The 21372-nt window shown below is 55.0% G+C and overlaps 2 protein-coding genes across 6 annotated transcripts; both read right to left on the bottom strand.

Moving 5' to 3' along the window:
- Positions 1–798: 798 nt before the first annotated feature.
- On the bottom strand, positions 799–5430 carry NHERF4 (NHERF family PDZ scaffold protein 4). 2 transcript variants are annotated; one of them, XM_067751296.1, is made up of 9 exons: positions 4914–5430; positions 4161–4372; positions 3702–3891; positions 3475–3611; positions 3009–3213; positions 2588–2784; positions 2269–2487; positions 1920–2120; positions 799–1662 (listed from the first exon to the last, which is right to left on the bottom strand). In XM_067751296.1, the coding sequence occupies exons 1-9, from the start codon at positions 5164–5166 to the stop codon at positions 1633–1635; spliced, it is 1644 nt and encodes a 547-aa protein (XP_067607397.1). In that variant the 5' UTR covers positions 5167–5430; the 3' UTR covers positions 799–1632. The 2 variants fall into 2 exon arrangements, with proteins under 2 accessions (XP_067607397.1, XP_067607398.1); XM_067751297.1 differs by having other exon boundaries at positions 4684–4944.
- Positions 5431–6124: 694 nt separating this feature from the next.
- Positions 6125–20386, bottom strand: NLRX1 (NLR family member X1). 4 transcript variants are annotated; one of them, XM_067751293.1, is made up of 10 exons: positions 20020–20141; positions 18205–18332; positions 17570–17639; positions 17011–17099; positions 15844–16463; positions 14265–15080; positions 8357–8952; positions 8028–8114; positions 6986–7237; positions 6125–6672 (listed from the first exon to the last, which is right to left on the bottom strand). In XM_067751293.1, the coding sequence occupies exons 2-10, from the start codon at positions 18272–18274 to the stop codon at positions 6351–6353; spliced, it is 2922 nt and encodes a 973-aa protein (XP_067607394.1). In that variant the 5' UTR covers positions 18275–18332; positions 20020–20141; the 3' UTR covers positions 6125–6350. The 4 variants fall into 4 exon arrangements, with proteins under 4 accessions (XP_067607394.1, XP_067607395.1, XP_067607392.1 ...); XM_067751294.1 differs by having other exon boundaries at positions 19924–20064; XM_067751291.1 differs by lacking the exon at positions 18205–18332 and having other exon boundaries at positions 20014–20386.
- Between the last annotated feature and the right edge of the window lie 986 nt (positions 20387–21372).

Genomic DNA, 21372 nt, shown 5'->3' with positions numbered 1-21372 from the left:
CTAGTCTCTGGGGCCCTCTGAGGCCCCAGCAATAAAGCTGTCTGTATGTAGAACTCAACAGGACTGTGGGCTGTGATTTTGGGCAGAGATGAGCGCCCCTCATAGGAACATCTCAGTTCTGGGCTGACCCATTACCCTGAAGACTGAATAATAAGAGAGAAATTTGACAAGGTCTCAACTTCTCTCCTAGAGAAACTGGGTCCCACCCCTTAAGCCTGAGGCCCTTTTGGTCACCCTACCCCCACCAACACAAACAAAGGCAGCCAGATTTGTGGGGAAAGGCCATTTCTATAATAGACCAACGGTGACCAGGCACCAGCTCCCACAATCCTAAGGTGCCCACAGAGGGAAGGTGCAGCCGGTCTCCAAGTTCCTGCAATATACCCAACAGTCCTGGAGTCATGCTTAGGGCAAATTCCAGGTGGCTTCAATCCTAGCCGGCCCCACAGCCCGCCAGGAAAGGGAAAACTCTGTTTCTTCTCTATTTTGCTACAACGTTCTCAGTTCTACTTCATTTCTGGTGAAACGTGGAGGAGGGAGGTTTCCCACACCAAGTAATTCTCCGTAGACACAATTTAACTTTTGTGTTACAATTTAACTCAATTCCGACACAGTCTACCTGGAGGTATCATCAGATCCCGCAGGTTAAGGGTTCTGTCCCACAGACTGCCCTCGACCTCCAATACCAATCTCGAGTCCAGAGATTGTGCTTCTGACCTACTAGCTATAATCAGAGGTTCCCACAACCCCCTCCTTGGGTTCAATCATTTGCTAGAGTGATTGAACTCAGGGAAACAGTTTAGTTACTAGATTACCAGTTTATTATAAAGAAGACAACTCAGGAACAGCCAGATGGAAGAGATAAACCGGGTGAGGTATGACCATGGAAGCTTCACGCCCTCTCCAGGTGCGCCACCCTCCCAGCACCTGCACGTGTTCAGCAACACGGAAAGCTCTCTGAAACTGTCCTTTTGGGTTTCTATGGAGGCTTCATTATGTAGGCAAGATCCATTGAACACTGGTGATTAATTCAACCTCCAGTCCTCTCCCCTCCCAGGAGGTTGAGGGTAGCGGTGGGGGTGGGGCACTGAAAGTTCCAAACCTCTAATCACATGACTGGTTCCCCTGGAAACCAGTGCCCCATTCTCAGGTGCTTTTCAAGAGTCACCTCATTAACAAAACTAGGTGTAGTTGAAAGGGGCTTATTGTCAAAAACAGAAGACAGCTTTCTCTCTCTTACTACTTAGGAAATTCCAAGCATTTTAGGAGCTCTGTGCCAGGAAAGGGTATGAAGGCCACACATATATTTCTTGTTATAAATCACAAAATCATACCACTCATCTCACGCAGATCTTCATCCTTGGGGCACAGCTCCCAAAGATCCCATGTGACTTCCTTTGGAATCAAAGGGGAGAATCCCTCATGGGCCCACCTGAGGCCTCTGGCCACACCCTCTTCTAGGATGTGGGCCCATGGGAAGGGAGGGAGGCCAAGGACTATCCTGTGATGGAGGTATCCGGAGTCCTAGAGCTGCAGCTTCTGGTTTAAAGAGAGCATCTCAGCTCCCACCACCTCAGGCTGGAGAGTGGAGACAGGAAAGCTTGGGCAGATCTGTGCCAGGCATAGGGGGTGCTACAGTAGATCTGAGGCTACAGCCCAGTCCTAAGCAGAGAAAGAAGGGAAGAGGTCATTCAGAGACCAGAAGAGTTCCCTTTCCCTGTGCCCCCCCCCACCTCACTGGGATGCCCAGGAATGGGGCTTCTTCCCTGGGTCCTTCTGTCCCCACGTACCATGGCCTAAAGTCCCAACCTGAGTGCCCCACCCTGCTTCACCCTGCAGCTTCCCGCTCTGCCCTCTGCTCTGGCTCCCCTCTGTCCTCTTCTGGCTGACTCACAGTCCATCTGTCTCTTCTTCCTCACCTCTCCAGACCCTGGGGGAATCCAGGCTTCCAAGCCCTGCTGAGATCTGGCCGCCAGCTTCAGGCATAGGGGTGGCTCCGCCTCAGCCAGCTGCTGAAGTCTTTCCAGGTCATTCTCTCCGCCCATGGGATTCCCGTTCACCTCCAGAATCACATCTCCCATTTGCAGTCCCGCCCGGGCAGCTGAGCCTCCTAGGGTCACCTGGTGGAATGGGGTAGGGGGGAATGTAGAGCTCGGAACACCAGGGAAAAGTCTGCTGGGTGTACTGAGGCTCTGGGAGGGAAGCAGAGGAAGGCTTGTCAAGAGGCAAATGATTGAAAAGATCCAAGGTCCCTGGGGCATCAGTCACCTGGGAGATGAAGAGATGAGGCCCACTGGCCACACAGCTGAGTCGGAAGCCATAGCCACCGCCAGGCCCAGGGTACAGGCAGCACTGGCGGAAGCCGCGTGGGACGGTTGTGTCTTCAACTGGTGGGTCCCTGGTCTCAACCAGAGAGGCTGAGCAGGTATCCTGGGGAGAGTCAGGAGCCTCTGTGCTCTCCAAGAAGAGAAGTGGGGACAAGCGAACCTGGAAAAGAGGAAGATAGGACAAACCATGCTGCTTGTTCCCCCACCCGAGCCCTGCTCTCTTCCTGCCCTCTCTCTAGCCCCCGCCCCTCAGCTCGCACCATGTTGAAGAAGCGGTCAGCCTCGGGGTCGACAACGATGAGCGAGACGCAGGAGCCCTGTGCCCGGATCTTGGACACTGTCTCTTCATGGCCCAGCCCTTCCACGCTCTCCCCAGCCACAGCCACCAGCCGGTCCCCAGCCTGCATCCCGGCCTTCTCTGCTGGCAGTCCTGGGTCCACCTCCCACAGGAACTGACCTGGGATGCAGACATCCTCACTGCTCCTTCCCCACTGACCCCCAGTGCCGGCCCAGGCCACCGTATACACCCCGGGGGACTGACCCAGGGCTACACAAGAGGAGGAGGCCTGGGCTGGGGTTCAGCCAGGGCCACCACTTGTGTGCACTGAGAGGTGTATATATACACTTGTGTGCCCACCCCAAGGCCCACCTTCCCTCCCTGCCCCCAGGGCTCTCACTCACCGAGCTGACCGTCAAGGCCCTTCTCCTCTCGGAGCACGAACCCAAAGCCCTGGGGCCCTTTCTCTAGATGCAGACAGCGGGGCTTGGTAGGCAGTGCCCAGCCCTCTGCCAGGGGTGCAGCCAGGGGCATTCCCAGCTGGCGACACTGTTCCTCCACCTCTGGCCCTGCCACCAGCAGGGTCACCTGCTTGCCACTCTGCCAAAGCTGTGGGGACCCAGCAGGGCATCAGCGTCAACCACCTGGGTAGGGAGGGCAGAGGCAGGCGCCTCCTCACAGCCCCTCTTCCCAGGCCCAGGAATGAGGCACTAGGGAAGGGAGGGGAGGGCCCAGCACAGAGTGTAAAGGGAAGGATGGTGACAGGTACAAGGTCAGATCAGGCGATTAGGCGTGTGGAGGAGGAGTCTGCTTCCAGAGGCAGGGACCAGGCCCGAGGGGTGAGGATGGATGGGAAACAGGCAGTCATACCTTCTTGCTGAGTTGGGTATGCGTGAACTTCTCCACGCTGACCCCATTCACTTCTAGCAGCCGGGCCCCAGGGGGCACTCCTGCCTGCTCAGCTGCTCCTCCAGCGCTCAGCACTAACCAGAAAGGACCCCGATGTCCTGGAAGCACAAACAGCAAGTCCCTGCCTGCTGCCTGCCTAGAGCAGGGCTGAGAGCCCCCTCCTGAGCCCTCCCGAGCTCCAAGCCCACCTTGGGTGATACTGAAGCCAAAGCCGCCCTCGTCTTTCACTATGTGGCACAGCCGAGGCCGGACCCCTCGGCCGAGCGTGGGACAGAGGTGGGCGTCGTTTCCCTGCTGAGCTCGGGCCACCTCACGCACGTGCTGCGCCAACACCGTCAGCAGTACCCGAGGACCGCTGGCCCGGATGCGGCGTATCACCTGAACGGTGGGCACACGGAGCAGGCTTGGGCTGGCCCCTCTTGCCAGCTTCCCCTCCCTGGAAGCTACACTTTTCACCATGGAAACCAGCTCTCTGGAGACCTTCACGCAACCATTCGGGCCTGGGCGTCCCTAAGTTCTGGGAGATGGGGGAGGTTGAGGCTTGGGTCCTGCCCCCATATACCCAGGGAGGTGACCAACCGGCTTCTGTCTCCCTGAGGTGCTATAGAATGTTCTCCTGTACCACAGGGGTCCCAGCCCAACCTCACCACTGAATAGTCTTCATGTTCCACGACATGGTTGTTCACCCCCAGGATACAGTCTCCTTCCCGAAGACCCTGGCGCTGGGCAGAGGTGCCTGGCTCCACCCTGCACACCACATGCCCAGCCCTGCCCCGCTGCTGCTGCAAGTGGAAGCCAAAACTCCTGCCCTCCTCTCTGTTGAGCAGATAGAAGCGAGGTCGTTCCAGGCTCCAGAGATCTGGAAGGGGAGGTGGGCAGCAGAAAAGCGGGAGGAGAGGGGACATGACCCAAGTACAAGTCACCTTGTGTCTGGCAGACCCTGCCCTGTGATAGAACACCAGACAGGCTTCTGCCCAGTTAGGTATTGGGCAGGGGGACTGAACACGGACCAGGAAATGCCTGGCCCCCTTCCACCGCCACGTGGATACTCCCACCAAGGCTGTTATCAGAGGGAGACAGAGTGAGCGGTTACCAAGGAGACGGGAAGCTGTGTGGAGCCCTGGTGGCTCTGGGGAAAGGAAACGGTTACCCCAAGTGGTGGGGGGTTACCAGAGGGCTCGTGGTCTTCAGCCAGGGAGAGCACAGGATTATCAATGCCCAGTTTGGGGTTAAACTCAAACTTCCTGCAAGGAAGCAAGTCAAGCAGGTAGGAGAAAACTGACATCCGGACTTGGGTCCCAGGCTCGCCTTGAGGTGCTAATGGCTAATGGCAGCTGAAGAGCTTCCCCACCTTCAATCCCTCCTCCCCTTGCCCCAGTCCTTCACAGCACAGCACTTACGGGGCCAAGGAAGCTGTGTCCTGAAGATCTGCTGGGAAAAGAAGGGGTGAGGGAAGGAGAGGCACATTCTGCCCCCCTGAGACTCCTCTTCCATGGTCATTAACTGAAAGGACTTCGGGGAACCCCCAAATTCAGGACTCACTCCAAAAGGGTCTTCCCTTCCCCTTCCTTCCCCTCCCCGGCCAAGGCCTCCTGATATGCACGGAAGTCCGAGCATATCAGTACAGGGCGTGGACCAGTAAGGCAGACACATCCAACCACTCACCTCTCCCCTCCTGACTTCCACTCTACTTGCCTCAGGGCTCCAAGCCCCAGTACCAAGTGTGTCCTGGCCCCAAAGCCTTCCAATCTGCCCTCTGCCCTAAAGCCCCCCGCAGAGGATTTCTCCTGGCCTCTTACCTGCAGCTGCCTTCATGGTTGGATCAGCGAGCCAGGCTCAGTGCAGGGACAAGGTCCATCGAAACCAGCTGGCCCTCCCACCTACCCCGCCACGTCCCGCCTCCTCCAAGACGCTGCCTTAGAAGCGGTCGGTAATGGTTAACGGGAGGAGAGTCTTGTCCTCTGGGGAAGTGTGTCTGTCCCTCCTGCCCTATTCTCGAGCCCCGACTTTCTCAGGAGACTCTGCTGCCATCCCAGTTCCCCCTCCGCGCGAGAAAGGTCACTGTAATTGCTGGGCACTGTAATTCCAAGCCTGGAATAAGAGTGTGAGAAGGGGGACAGGAGCCCTATGGCCCAACATGGCCTACTTCCATGCTGACATCTTGTTCTTGCGCCACCCTCAGGGCCTCTGAAACTAGTGCCCAAGAAACATCTGCAACAGAAAGTGGTCAGTGGTTTAACCAGAATGACCAAAACAGTACCCTTTCTTGAAAGCAACAGGCAAAAAAGACTCCACAGTAGTTGGAAGACACAGCTCTTTAATAGCAGCAAGTCAGCACCCACGCTCCTGGGGGCCACCAAGCTTGGGTACCATTGTGAAGGGGAAACAAGGGTGAGGACACAGCACCAGTGAGAGGAAAGTGGCTGCTGGCATCCTGGGTGTCCCAGGGTGTCCCCAGAAAGCATAAAGGCAGGACGCGGAGGCCCTCCAACACATCTGGATGGCAAGGCCCCTGGCAAGGCCGACAAAAGAAGTGTGCCCCCAGGTGGCACAGTCCAAGAGGAGATTGGTGGTGGCGCTACAGGACAAGGTGGGGCCACCAAAACGCCACATCTTTCAGTCCTTCTAGCCGAAGGGAGGGGAAGCGTGTTCCACGACCCTGAAAACCCCAGACTTGGAAGCACTGGTTGGACATGCCCCAGGAGAGCAACTGGCACAGCTGTGCCCATTCCTTTGCCTCCAGCCCTGAAGGGATCTTTCTGGAAGCGGTAGTGCAAGCTAGGAGGCCACAGACAGAAGCGGCTTGGGGCCAGGGGACACACACTGCTGCCAGTGTCTCAGCTTCCAGGGCCTCCCAGCTGCTCCAGGAGGGCCCTGACCTCGCCCTCCACTCGAAGCAGCTGGGCTTTGCGCCAAGGATTAAGGGTGGCTCCTCGGTTATCTTCCAGATCCCGCAGCAGAAGCTCCAGGTGGCGCCGGACCCGGCCCCGATCCCAGCTGTTGAGGTTCCGCTGGACTTCACCCAGGATCACTGACCAGTACTCGGACACCGCTGTCCCCTCTGTCAGCGACACCACGACCCGGGCACCGCCCTCAGTGGTGCTCCCCAGGTCCCGCAGGGCCTGGCGGCACTCTGAGCTCAGCTCGTTGAAGTAGAGGCTAGCAGGAGAGAGAACAGTAGATGCTGTTCAGCTCTGAGAAGAAGGGGCAGAGGGTTGGTGGACAGAGAGTAAGCGGTCTCATAACAGTTCCCCTGCTTGTGAAATGCAACGGGGTAAGTGTTTGCAATAAGCCAGAGATGGAGGGTGGTGGCCACTGGGAGGCAGGGATGACGCTAGAATTCAGTGGGACCAGGGTCAATAGAAATGGGGCCACTAGGATCCTAGGAGAAATGGTGGTGGAGAATCAGGGCAGGGGAAGGGCCAATCACCAAGGGGTGGGTGGGGAGATGGGAGTGGAGGGCAAGACTCACTGCAGCAGCTCCAGGGAAGGGTGCTCCCGGGCAGCCTTGGCTAAGGCCAGGGCCGCTGTGTCGCCAGCGCCGTTGTAGGCCACATTCAGCTCCTGTAGCTGCTGGTTACGGTCTAGCTGGGCAGCCAGCAGCTCCAGGCCCTCATCCCCAAGGCCCGTGTGCAGCAGAGACAGGTGTTTCAGCGAGGTGTTTCCCGCCAGCCCCTCCACCAGCAGGGCCACACCCGCCGCCGTCAGTGGGTTGTTGGACAGCCTAGGGCCACAAGCACCCCAAGGTTATGAGGGCCCCTAGCAGATGCCCTGTGCTAAGCACTGGGACTTGGGCCAAAACGGTGCACTGCTTGGGGCAGAGACCAGCCTGGACGCAGAGAAATGCAGGCCCAGGTAAAGAGAATGGAGAAACGGGGGTGAGGCTCACCGTAGAGGAGGGAGGGTGGGGTGGAAGCCGGCTTCTCCCTCCCCTCCTCCTGCCTTCCATTCTCCTTTGAGACTCCCCTCTTCCCTCTCCCCTTCCTCGTTACCATGTTCCTTCTTGCTCCTTTTTCCCCCCTTTCCAGCCCCTGCTTCATCCTCCCTTCCTGTTTCCCCATCCCCCTCTCCCTCCCTCCTCATTCACCTCCCCTTCCTCCAACCCAAAATCAGGAACCCAGCATCTGGGTTACTAGTAAATCAGTCAACACTTTGGGAGCATCTGTTGAGTGCCCAGCGTCATGGTCATCCTTGTGAGGCGACAGGGAAAATCCTGGGAGGGAATCAGTGGCGTCGTTACCAGGTAACCAGCCTGGGTGTTATTCCACCCCCCACCCCAGGCTGCTTTTAGCCATGCAAGAGGCTTTTTTAGCACCAATTTATGGCTGGTGGCCTCTTTCCCCCTGCTTGGCTGCTTGTACTAGACGTCGTGGGGTGGGGAGTAGGTCAAGGTCTACACTCCCGCCTTCTTTACTACAGCATGGGTGCGCCTGTTCCAGGCATGTTGGGAGGTGGGGAGCTCACCCTTGACCTTAGCTGGCCAGCAGGATGGAGCCCCCTCCCAGGGCACTCACCGCAGGGTGGTAACTTGGCACTGGTCATGCAGCAGCAAGTCTCGGAGGTCCCTGCAGGCCTCGGGGCCCAGGCTGTTGAGTTGCAAGCTGCAGCAGAAGGTGGGCAGAGAGGAGGTGAGAAACCAAGGAAGGAGTTCGGCATGGAGCCTGCCCACCCACCGGGCCCCTCCCCCACCATCCTGCCTCTTGTAGTCCACAGCTGTGTCCCCTTCTGTAGCTCTTGTCACCTCCACCCGTACCAGATCTCACCCCAGCCCCTGGTCCTTCCTCACTCCCTTTGCTTTCCCAAGCACCTTCTCTTCCACCCGTGCACGAGGACAGGGCCTCACCCCAGCTTCCGGGCACGCAGGAAGACAGGCCTGAGCGTGCGCAGCCCGGCAGGATCCAGTTGGCAGGAGGCGAAGTTCACCTCGTCCAGGGCATGCCTTCCACTGCCCAGTACAGCTGCCACCACCATGCACTTGAGGGGTGTCATGCGCACGCCCGCCAGGTTGAGCTGGCGCAGGGAGCTGAGCACCTCGGCGGAGAAGCGCTGATTCTGGAACTCATAGTGGAAGAAGAGGTGGTCAAGGAGCTCCGAGGGGGGCAGCACCTGCCGGCCCAGCTTGCCCAGCTTCTTCTTGATGGCCTGGGCATTCTCCAGGGCATCCAGGGTCTTGATGGGGCAGCCAAGCTGAGCCAGCACTACCCGGTTATGGGCAGAGAGAAGCCCGCCCATGAACATGGGGAAAAGCTCAAAGACCTCATCCTCTGTGGGCTCGTCCGAGCGGCACCGGGGGCCCTCCACACCCAGGATACTGGCACCCATCTGGTCCAGGACGTCGTCATTGTAGTAGTCCTCCTCTCGGAACATCTCCAGCACCATGGCCTGGGCCACTGTCTCACGGCTCTTACCTACCACACGCCCGAACACACGTGGAACCACCTGGAAGAGAAGCAGGGTGAGGGCGCTGCAGCCTACTGCGTGCTGTTCAGCCTTCTGGCCTAAGCTTAAGGTGCAGTCTTCCTGACTGCTCCAGCTTGGTGATCTCCCTTAAACTTGAGCACGACTCGTCTGATCATACTATTCCCCCTGCTGCAGCACCTTCCGTGGCTCCCCACTGCCCATGAGGAATATAAAACTTGGCATAATTTGGCCCCAATGTGACCTTTCCGGCGTCACCTCTCAACACTCGTCTCACGTACTCCAGACACTGGGAAATTCCTTCTTTTTCCCAAACACCCCGTACATTTTCAAGCCCAAGCGCGGTGGGAAGGAGTTAGCATATATTATGCATTCAGCTTGGTACCGGGCTAGGTGGTTTAAATACATCATCATCTTCAACACCATCATCGTCATCACAGCAGCGATGACCGATGCTGCTCCTACTGCTTCAGACCCTGCACGATTCGGCCTCATGAAATAAAATTCATATTTTAAGGAAAGACAAGAAAAATTTAAACATGAAATTTTTCTCTGCCCATTTGGGCCTCCTCCCTCCCCTCCAGTGTGCATGGTGCATCTGCACTATGCATTTAACTAGACCTCCCCCATGGCAGAAATACCCGCTCAATCATAAAGATCACTTTTTCGCCTTCTGGCGCCAGCCACGTAACTCCTTAGAAGATAACATTCCTTTCTCAATCCTGTAAGGAGTCACAGTGACCCACCACTCGCCTTGTATATGCAGACATCTTCGGTGAACTTTATGTACAATGCCAATATATCATTTTCCTTAAAGATAGAGATTGGTGCAAAACAGACTGCTCAGAGACCTGAGGAGATACTGGGCCTCACCTTGTGGAAGATCTTAGCTTCAATACTTACTTATGATCCTATTAATACTACTAGCTATATTACTTGTATTTGCCTATTTTATAAGATTGCTGTTTCTTGCATTACCAAATGTGTGACTGAGTCTCAGATAAAATTAACGATGAGGGGCTTCCCTGGTGGTGCAGTGGTTGAGAGTCCGCCTGCTGATGCAGGGGACACGGGTTCGTGCCCCGATCCGGGAAGGTCCCACATGCCGCGGAGCGGCTGGGCCCGTGAGCCATGGCCGCTGAGCCTGCGCGTCCGGAGCCTGTGCTCCGCAACGGGAGAGGCCACAACAGGGAGAGGCCCGCGTACCACACACACAAAAAAATTAACGATGATTAGGTGACTTGAAACAATTGATCAAATATATAGTTCTATAAGATGAATGACTGTAATAGTGTAACTCTAGATAAGGGAAGAAACAAGAGGGAACCGTTCCTTGGATCACAACGGACTAGTAAGAGGTCCAGAGGATTTTGGCTACTGTTAACAGGGTCTAGTCCACTAATAGCACATTGAGTGACCTATCAGTGAAATCCTTGCCTGACCTGGGAATGAGCATTCCTAGTGCTGTGGAACAAATAGGTCACGAAATGCCTCCCAAACCTTGGTTGAAACTAAGACTGAAAGGGAAGGGATTGTAAAATAAAGAATGTCGCCCACCACCCAATTCTACGAAGTCAAGTCATTAGCCACTGCAGTCACTGGCTACAACAACCTTGAAAGGAATTCAGGGCGAAGATGAGGATAAGGTACTGTGTGCTTTGGGAAAACTGACAGAACTGGTCCTTAGATATTTCAGGAGAAATTTTTACAAACCCGGATTCTTGCATCTTTCCATACTTAGAAAAGCACTAAAACCATTAACTGAGATGTCTGTTCCTCGTGACTAGGTGCAATTTTCTACTGCGATGTGTGTTTGATTACACATACCCCCGTTGCCAAAATCACATATATTGAATACGTTGGCCTCCCTCTTTATGTCTTTGGAATAGTTCTCAAAACTCTCTGAGAGACTGTCTCCTGGGTTATAATCCTCAGATTGGCTTGAATTAAAATTTCCATTTCTTTCTTAGATGTGTTAGGGAACCGTTGACTAAAACCACCCGCCTTGGCCAGGCACGATGATGTCCACTTGCATGAGTTGTCTCACAACAGGAGTTCCCAATAAGGAACATGGTGCTGCTGTCAAAAACTAGAGAATTCAGGAGGGGCCAAAAAGAGGGAGGAGATGCCAGCCCCATAATATTGTCCTACCAACCTCCCAGAATCCTTGGTGCTGGAATCCATCTTGGCTGAGACACGCGTGCCACCAGGAAGGACCTTGAGTCAGACTAAATAGGGGCCAAGCAAGATGAATGGCCAGAGACAACCCAGAAACTAACCCCATTACCATAAAACCTGCGACTACAAGCCACGTGGCAGAGCAGTTCTCCTGGGCTCCCTTACACCACTGCTCTCTGCCTGGGCGGCCCTTCCCAATAAAGTCTTTTGCTTTGTCAGTACGTGTGTCTCCTCAGACAATTGATTTCCGAGTGTTACACAAGCACTTGCTCTCAGGGACATCCCTGGTGGTGCAGTGGTTAAGAATCCACCTGCCAATGCAGGGGACACGGGTTCGAGCCCTGGTCCGGGAAGATCCCACATACTGCGAAGCAACTAAGCCCGTGCACCACAACTACTGAGCCTGCCCTCTAGAGCCCGCGAGCCACAGCTACTGAAGCTCGCGCGCCTAGAGCCCGTGCTCTGCAACAAGAGAAGCCACTGCAATGAGAAGCCCGCTACACCGCAACGAAGAGTAGCCCTCGCTCACTGCAACTACAGAAAGCCCGCACACAGAAACAAAGACCCAATGCAGCCTAAATAAATAAATAAGCTTATTTTAAAAAAAAAAAAAAACAGCTCGCTCTCAGGCCCTGGAAGGGGTCCCCCTTCTGGCAACAGATGAACTATTGATCAATTTTTCATTGACAGGCCCCTGTCAGCCCCGGCGCCTTCATGACAGCCTCTCACCCTCGCTCACTCTGCTGTCCTCTCGGCTTCTCTCTCTCTCTCTTTTTTGTTTTTTGACAGTGCCAAGGTTCTTCCTCCTTCAGAGCTGTGCCCTCTTCCTGGAGTGTTCCCCCCACACCCAGTTCTTCTGGCTAATCCTCCAGGGATCAGATTAAAAGCCCTTCCTGCAGAGAGGCTTTACTTATCCCCCCAAACCAGGTCCCCCCTCCCCCCTTACACACTTCCATAGCACCTGGAACTTTGTTTTCCAGGCACTTCCCAGAAATTTTAATCCCATGGTTATGTTGACATGTTTATGTTGAGACTGTATGATCAGAAAAGGCAGAAACCTGGGGTCCTGTTGCTTTTTCCTCCGAATCTAACACATTGCCTGGCACTCAATATTTGTTGAAGAACTGAATGTTTGGGAGCTGCCATCCTTGCAATGGTTCTGAAAGGAAAAGAGAGGTCCATTCCTCTGGCAGGAGCCACCAGGTTGTTTTGTGGCACCTCCTCTCATGTGTTTTCTTCACTTTTTACAGGCGAGGTTCCCACCATGGAGGTTATAGTGCCCCTCCCCCAACAAGCATCTGGAGACAAGACACAAAAACTGTCACTCTGGGAAAATGAAACAATAGGCTCATAAAGAAACAGATGGGACCCATCCTCTGCTAGGCAACCCTCCCTCCGAGAGGGCTTAGGGGTGTGGTGTCCCCTTAAGTAACTGAGTGGCTTTCTGAATCCTGTCAGGAGACCACAGCCTCTCACTGCAATCCAGATGATGCAAGCAGATCCTCAAAGAGGTGGGTGGCCTCAGCAATGGCCATTACCTCCCTGCCTGAGGCAATGGTGTAAGAAGGGATGGGCTGCCTGAGACTGTTTTTGTGTTTAACAAACAATTAAATAGCGCTTACTATGTGCCAGGTCCTGCAGATGAAGACATTTAATCCTCATATGGGGCCAATGATATAGATTCTATTATTATCTATTATTATTCATTTAACAGATAAGGACCTTGGGGCACAGAGAGGTTAAGTAACTTGTACAAGGTCACACAGCTAGTAAGTGGCAGAGCCTGGAATGTGAACCAGGTAGCTGCGTTACAGAATCCCTGTTTTTAACCCTGAGGCTTTGCTGCCTATAAAAAGGAAAACTTGTTAAAATGTTGTCAGCTCACCAGGGCTCTGCTTCCCCAAGACCGATTACTGAAACATTTCTAAAGAGAACCAGGGTTACCTAGCAAGGCGCCATAGCTTCCTAGAAATATCCATAGCACATCAATAAAGTTTGGCGGAAAGGGCACAGGATTCAGAAACACAAAACCTGCACTCAGATCCCAGTCATTCTCCTTACTATCTGAGTGACCTTGGTCAAGTTACTTAGCCTCTGTGAGCGCCAGTTTCCTCATCTATAAAAGGGATCATAGGGCTTCCCTGGTGGTGCAGTGGTTAAGAATCCACCTGCCAACGCAGGAGACATGGGTTCGAGCCCTGGTCCGGGAAGATCCCACATGCCGCGGAGCAACTAAGCCCGTGCGCCACAACTACTGAGCCTGCGCTCTAGAGCCCGAGAGCTACAACTACTGAGCCCACGTGCCACAACTACTGAAGCCCATGTACCTAGAGCCCGTGCTCCACAACGAGAAAAGCCAGCGCAACAAGCAGTCCAAGCACCACAACAAAGAGTAACCCCCCCTCGTCGCAACTAGAGAAAAGCCCACGCGCAGCAACAAAGACCCAATGCAGCCAAAAATAAATAATTTTTTTTAAAAAAGGGATCATAATTATATTTCATTTACAAGGCACCCGGCAGACATCAGCCGAAAGTGGCTACTTCTTCCCATCAAAAACTTAGTACATCCGCCCTGCTCACAGCACAGTCCTCAGGCCTGTAATTTGGTTTCTGGAGCAGACCTGCACCCAGGATGGACTGTCCTAAGCCAATTACCAATGCCATTTATCCTCCTGGTATAAATGAATAAAACGGCATCTGCTTTATAAACCTGCCTCTGGTGATTAAGTTAGGATGAGACATCACTCCCAGCGTCTAATCATCTCTGAGGAACAGATACAATTGGGTTTCTGGACCTGCAAAACACAGGACAGACCCTGGACAGTAGTGACCCCTGCTGCCCAGCAACAAAGACTAGGAGGAGAGAGGCAAAAAACAAAAAAAAACAAAAACAAATAAAAACCTATCATTAGAGTTATGGGATTGTTATGAAAGTCTCTGCACCCTTAGATTCCCCTCCAAGCCTTCCCCAGCCTGCGGCTTCTCTCTCCCCCTTCCTTATGACCCATTCCCACTAAAAGCCAGATTGCCCAAATCTGAAACAGAGCCAAGAAGAGGATTCACGGTCATGCAGGAAGAAGCAGTTTCCTTCTGGGCAGGAGCAAGAGTGAACGAGGAGGATGGGGGCCGGCAGCCTGGGATCCTAGGGCTGTTACCTTGAGCAGGTTGAATAGCAGGGGCAGGGCCCGCAGGGGCAGCAGCTTGGCCATGATGCCCAGGACCAGGCTGACATCCTCCCCGACACGGCTCACGAGCTCGGCCACTTCCTTGCCCACTCGCTGCAGAGTCGTCTTCCGCAAACCCAGCACAATGTAGAGGGCAGCCAGGTATTCCTGCATGGCGGGCACAGTGAACACGAAGGTACCCAGGTGCCCTGGCTCAACGCACGGGGCCAGAAAAAACCTCAGGGCATCCCGGCGGAACACATGCAGCAGCTGAAACTCCTCTTCCGTCTGGATGCCAGCTTCCAGGCAGCCACGGACATCCTCTTCAGAGAAGTACGTCTTGCGGGAGGACACCCCCTCGTAGGCCAACTTGCCCATGGTTCGGGCTGCATAGGCCATCAGGGACAACTTGGAGGGGTCAGTGCTGTCCAGCATCTCCCCACTGAAGTTTAGATGCAGGAAGCTGGTGTAGATGCTCGTGAGGGTCTGGCCAGCTGGTGTGGGAGCGTGCAGGAAGTGCAGGGTGGCACAGACAAGCCAGCAATAGGAGGGCAGGAAGCAGGCAGTGGCGATCTGGTGGTGCCCCTCCAGGTTCCGGGAGAGCATCTGCACCAGGTGGTCACGCTGAGCCGGCGTGGCTGAGAACCCCCCAGCTCCGTGCCCGCAGTCTGGCTGTTTGAAGCGGAGCTGGAAGTAGAGCTTCTGTAGGTTGGTATCGGAGAAGCCACAGATCTCGCCATAGCGGTCCACATACTTGCTGGGGATGCGGCCAATGGCAGAGGGCCGGGTGGTCACCAGAATGCTGGCCTGGGAAGAGCATGGTTGAGAGTTAAGAAAGACCCTTGTGGGCTTCCCTGGTGGCTCAGTGGTTAAGAATCCGCCTGCCAATGCAGGGGACACGGGTTCGAGCCCTGGTCCGGGAAGATCTCTCATGCTGCGGAGCAAGTAAGCCCGTGAGTCACAACTACTGAGCCTGCGCTCTAGAGCCTGCGAGCCACAACTACTGAGCCCACGTGCCGCAACTACTGAAGCCCGTGCGCCTAGAGCCCGTTCTCTGCAACAAGAGAAGCCACCGCAATGAGAAGCCCACGCACCGCAACGAAGAGTAGCCCCCACTCACCGCAACTTGAGAAACCCGTGCACAGCAACGAAGACCCAACGCAGCCAAAAATAAATAAGATAAACAAATTTATAAAAAAGAAAAAAAAGACCCTTGTGTCCTGATTGCCTCACTTGCCAGGGCGTCCCTGAAGACTGAGTGTTCAAGGATGAAGATAATGACGACCACAGTAGTTATAACTCACACTTACTGAGCACCCACTATGATCCAGGGCACTGTGCTAAGCACTTCATAGGCAGTATCTCGTTTGTTCAGTACAACTCAAGGAGAGAAGGAAACAGAAGCCTGGAGAAGTTACTGACTTGCTCAGTCCCACGGCTTGGAAGTGGAGAGGCAGGATTTGAACTAACCCAGAGCCTACGTTCCTACCCATTAAGCATGCGGACTCAGGACACGAAAATCCTGAGGGGGCAAATTGGGGACAGTGGAGGCAGAGCAGGGTGCACTCACCTCGGGCAACATGTATTTGCGTAGCAGGTTGACGATGATGGCAGCTGGAGCCTCTGACTCCTCCGGGTCACTGCAAAGCCCTGTGCCTGCCAACCGGAAATCAAGGTTGAGGTGCTCCAAGCCGTGGAGCACAAAGAGCAGGCAGGAACCAGCAGCGGCCATCAGAGGCAGAATCTCCTTCAGGGGTGTGTAGCGCTGGGCCACAAGTTGGCACAAGGAGACCGGCGCAGGGCCCAGGGATGACAGGTCCTCGCAGGAGAAGGGGATCAGCAGCTTGAAGGCTGGCAGCCGCCCGTAACACCAGTCCAGGACCATCTTGCGCACCAGCGTGCTCTTGCCTGTGCCCACTGTCCCGTAGAGCACCACCGTCTGCACGCGGCGCCCACAGGCATCTGGGTCAAAGAGTTGAGACAGGGCCAGTGGGGGGAGCCCAGCAGAGGGTGGCTGATGCTCCAGGGCCAGCTCAGCCAGTGGGCGAAGCAGCTCATCAGGGGTGCTCTCGCGGATCACAGGGTCTACGTGGACCGTGTCTAGTGCAAAGGTTGGGCCGAACTGGCGCTCTTCCCTGGGCAGCCGGCTGAACCACTCGGCCAGGTTCTGGCGGTGCCGCTGGATAGCTTCTGGATGGGAAGGCAAAGGGAATATGTCAGGGAGAGGGGCTGAGAAATGCAGGAGCTTAAGGAGGTGGTAGGGTCAGGCTGCAGGGTCAAGACACAGCACCAGGAGATGCCAGGACCCACAGTGGTGCTGGACACACAGGACTCCCTCAGACTGTCCAGAAAGTTTGGACCCCTGTGGCAGAAAGTGGGAAGCCATGGAACGAGTGAGGATGAGTCTGGGCTGACTGGCTGTATGATTATCCATGTGTGATCTTCACCTGACCGCTAGAGGCAGTGTGTTGAAGGTAGGGATGTTATATCCCTCCCAGTGCTTTGTACATCGTAAGTGTGCACTGCATGAATGTTGCAGGAAGGGATACATGGGCAGATGGATAATGGGGCCAGGGAGAGTGGGTCCACTAATGGCTGATTGTAATGGATCCTCTATACCTCCTTCCTGCTTGTTTCTCTCTCCAAGCCCTTCTTCCCCACGTTCCCTGAACCCACCCCCACACTGGGAGCCCAGCAGCCCCTCTCCTCAGGCTGACTGAGGAGCCAGTCCCTTTACCAGCTGCAGCGATGCCCTGGAACAACTGTCCGTGCCTCTCTGATGGGGGACCACTGCCCGCTGAGCTTCCGTGATGGCGTATAAAGGCCCTGTGAGCAAGGAAAAGGGATGAGCTGGGGCTTGGCTACTGGGCTCAGGCTCTGCACAGGCTCAGAGTCCAGGCCTGCCTGGACTGATGAACTGCTGGCTTCCTGAGATCCAGGCCTGACTCTGGACAACCAAGTCCAGAGCCTCATCTGACTCTCATACCCTTCCCAGGGCCTGAGGTCTTGCCCCTACCCCTCCAGTCCCCCACTGCTGACTGCATGCCTGGAACTCAGACTGACCACTGCCAGACTCCACCCACTTCCCACCGGTCCTCCCTCTGGCTGACCACTGTGACTTGTACTCTGGATGATATAAGCTAACTTCCGCTTAGGCCTGGTAGCTGAGTCTGTACCCTCTCCAGCCCCGGAAAACCAACTCTCCCCAGGAGATCAAGCTCTCTCCAAGTCCTGACCCTTCCCAGGCTACTCTGCTGTGCCCAGATGTGTCCTAAGGTATGACACTGAGGCCTCACCTCGGGGGCCCAAGGGGGCGCTCCCCTTTAAGGGGCCAACTCCAGTGGATCAGGAAGGGGATCCGTTCATCTACAGAGAGAAAGCAGAAGGAAGAAACAGCATCCAGAATTCACCCACATTAGCTCAACAATACACAGACCCCACATCTACATCAAAGCCCCATCATTTGCTCTCATAGCATCATGTACTGCCCCTTTGTAGCAGTCATTATGAAATTTTATATTTCATCATGTAATTATTTGATTAACATTCATTCACACACTCACCCCCATTCCTCCATGAGAGCAGGGATCACATCTGTTTCGGTTCACAAGTACCTACTTAGAACTTAGCATGGGGTCTGGCACGTAGCAGGCACTCAATAAATACTCATTGAATGCAAAATGAAATCAGACAAGTGTTCCTGGACTTATGTAGCTACAGGGACACTCAAAGATCATCTAGTCTGACTCCCTTAGTTTAGGATGGGAAAAAGGAAGCTCAGGGAGGTACGGTGACTTGTCCAAGGCCAACAGCTAGTAAATCACGGAGCTGGGACTAGCATGCCTGGTGTCTGGATCCCTTCTCTCTTGGAGGTGCCATCTGGACTCTGGAAAGGGAGAAGTGGCAACAGAAACCCCTGCTTCCTGCTCACCTGCTGGCTGGAGTACTCTTCCCAGACCAGGGCCCCAAGAGGCCCTAGGCAAATGGCAGCCCCACCTCATGGCAGGAGAGAAGGTCAAGGCCTGGGGGACTGAGCACACCACCTTCTATCCTGTTCCGCTGCAGGAAGAATGGTGTGAATGGACCCCACACACCCCCACTTTCCCACCCCACCTCTCATGCAGGCCAAGGGAGGCCCTTCCTCCTCAGGAGCACATCAGCCTTTCCTTAAATGCCAGCATCGCCAAGGCCCTGGCCTGGCTTTCAGACCTCTCTCCTCTACATTCCCCACCTGAGTGATCCTACCACCCACTGGTTCTCCCCTGAGGCTTCACGATCACCTTTCTCCTGAATTCCAGCCTAGTGAACTGTTTATTTAGGTGTCCTTTACTTTGCTTGGCTGCCAGCACGCTCCTATGAGTCCTGTGTTCATTTTCAGTGGCTTTTCTGAGCCAGCGTTTTCCAGTAACAATCATCTATTCTCCTCTGAAGTTTTTCCCTAGCTATCAGGTCCTTTTAGCTGAGTTTTAATGGTTTGATCATTTTATCTTCTCTGTGACTTTTACGTAACCTGCCTTTGAGGCTGGCATAAATTATAGATAAATGAATGAATGACTTCCTATTTGATATCTCCATATGAACATCCTGCCAGTGCTTCAAGCCACACGCTCGCGGAACTGAACTCAGCATCCCTCCTCCCCTTCCAGTTACTTTACTGCAAATCTTCCCAATCACGTGATTTCTACTCGAAATCTGACCTCTTTGTCTTCAAATCCTTCCCCCCTCCTCCACTTGTCTTCAAATCCTTCCCCCCTCCTTCACACAGTGGAAACAGCCCTGCCAGTTCCTCATCCCAGTACTTTGCCAGCCTGTTCCTATTGCATAATCCCTACCACCCTGTGCTAACTTAGACCCTCCTCCTCCTTAGTGGCCTCTGCCTTCAGTCTCATTCCATTCCCATCCCTGATCCCAGACACCAATCGCCTCCCTAAAATCCTAGGTTATGTAGCGTCCAAACACCTGGCCCACACCAGCTATTTTCCTGAGTTTCCCCCTGACCCGTACCTCACCGGCCAGGCTTACTGAATTCTTGCTCCCACTTCCCTAACTTTGTTCATACTCTTTCATCAGCTTGGAATGACCTTTCTCCCCTGTCAGAATCCTACCCAATCTTTTCAGAACCTGGTCAAAGGTCCTCTCTCCTGGGAAGTCTTTCCTGATCCCTCTGAGCTCCCTTAAATGAAGCATACAGCTATCTGGCACCTGGTCTCCACTGAGATGTGACTCCTTAAGGGCAGAGCACACTTAGGGAGAATTGGGTGCATTGGGCCCTATTGCCAGCAGGGCCAACCAGTGGAGGCGCAGCCTGGGGCTCAGACCAGGAGTACCGGCGTCGGGGGCGGGAGTATAGAAGGGTTAAGAGACGGCCCTGGAAGGCTGGAAAAGCTTGGGGAAACTAGCTCAGTGGGATAAAATCAGTTGCAGGGCCTCTGACTCAAGATGGGACTGGCGGTGGGGATGGGGGCATGAGGCCAATTGTCGGAAGATCACCGCTGGTCTCCAGGGCAGTGAGAAAAGGAGAGGGCACAGCAGGAAATGTACGGGGTCTGTGCTCGCACAGGTCCAGAGCTCCTCCTCTTAAACTGGGTCCCAGCTTTCCTAGTTCTAGTTGGTTTCAGAGCCCAAGAGTAAAGCCCGCCTTAATGCCCACCTCTCAGAGCACCGGCTGCGCCCCACGCGTCCCCAGCCGCCAGCTCCTAGTGGCACTAGCCCAGCACCGCCCCGCCCCTGCTACTTAGACCTTTACCGCCGCTGCCCAGGCCCGGGAGCCGGTCGCCGCCAGAGTCTCCCGCTTGCTCCCAGAGGCCCCGGCGCGCGCGGCGCTTCCTGCACGCCCCGCCCGCCTGCGCGGAGCCCTGCCAGCCCTGGCATCCGGCCCGGCAGCGGGCAAGCGCGAGCACGACCCCAGGCGCTCCGAGCCGCCGGGTCCTGGGAGGAGGGAGATGGCGAGAGGGGCTAGTGTCCCGGAGAGCAGGCCCGGGGCGGGGACTTCTTCGCCATCTGTCTCTCCTCCCCGCACCCTCGGTGGTACAGCCCTCCATCCAGGCGGGCCCTGCCTCGGGGACTGCCCTCTGCAGGTCACTGAGCGCCAATTCCATCGCATTACTCACCCAGGCAGGGCTTCTTGTTATGCCCATTTTACAGATGCAGGAACTGCAGCTCGGAAGGGTGAAATGACTTGCGCAGGGTGACCCAACTAGGAAGGGGAAGAACAAGAATCCGGGGCCTTCCCGAGGCAACCCCCATCCCCCATCCCCCATCCCCAGGGCATTCTTCCCTCTGTGCCTCTTCACCGCTTCAGCCTGCCTCCTAACAGAGATCTGAGTCAAGGTCTTCTTGGGTCCTCCCTCTGTACCTGGCTCTCTTCAGACCCCACACCTCTGTGTGGCTTCTGGTCATTTGGGTCAAGGCAGGCAGAAGAATGGGGCTGAGGGACAGCTCCCACCTCAACCTGCTCCTCTTGTCTGGCACCCAACCATAGCCTGGCCCTAGGGCTTCCTGGTCCTCAAAGACCCCAGCCTCATCCCTGTGCTTCCATACCGGGCACACCCAGGGCCCACGTAACCGATGGAGGAGCCTCCCACCACCCACAGCCAGGGCATGCCTCCACATGCAAACACAGGCTGTACTGAACGGAGGTGTGCAGTCGGGAACTGGTAGAGAGGAGCCTTGGGCAGGGCTGAGAAGAGGGCTTTATGATCTCTACCCTCCGTCCAGACTGAGGACTGTGGGGATATTTCACTTATACATGTAAACATCTGTTTTTTCACTGAGCACGTGGTACTGGGCTAGTATCGAGCAACCAGAACAAGGTGAACAGGGACCAGACCATAGCAGCTCCCCTCCAGGGGGCCCAAATGATGGTACTTCAGAGGGAGATGGAAGCCTTAGGAAAGCCTGGGAGAGGAAGTTGCGAACCGCCTCTGGCACAGGAGGTGACATTTGAACTAGATCTTAAAAAATAAGCTGGGGGACTTCCCTGGTGGTCCAGTGGTTGAGAATCTGCCTTCCAATGCAGGGGACGTGGGTTCGATCCCTGGTCAGGGAAATAAGATCCCACATGCTGCGGGGCAACTAAGCCCACGTGCTGCACCTACAG

This window comes from Pseudorca crassidens, chromosome 9 (genome assembly GCF_039906515.1).
Source record: "Pseudorca crassidens isolate mPseCra1 chromosome 9, mPseCra1.hap1, whole genome shotgun sequence".
In the NCBI taxonomy this organism is placed as follows: Eukaryota; Metazoa; Chordata; class Mammalia; order Artiodactyla; family Delphinidae; genus Pseudorca; species Pseudorca crassidens.
Note: the sequence above shows the minus strand (reverse complement) of the source record. Positions and strands in the feature narration are given on the sequence as shown.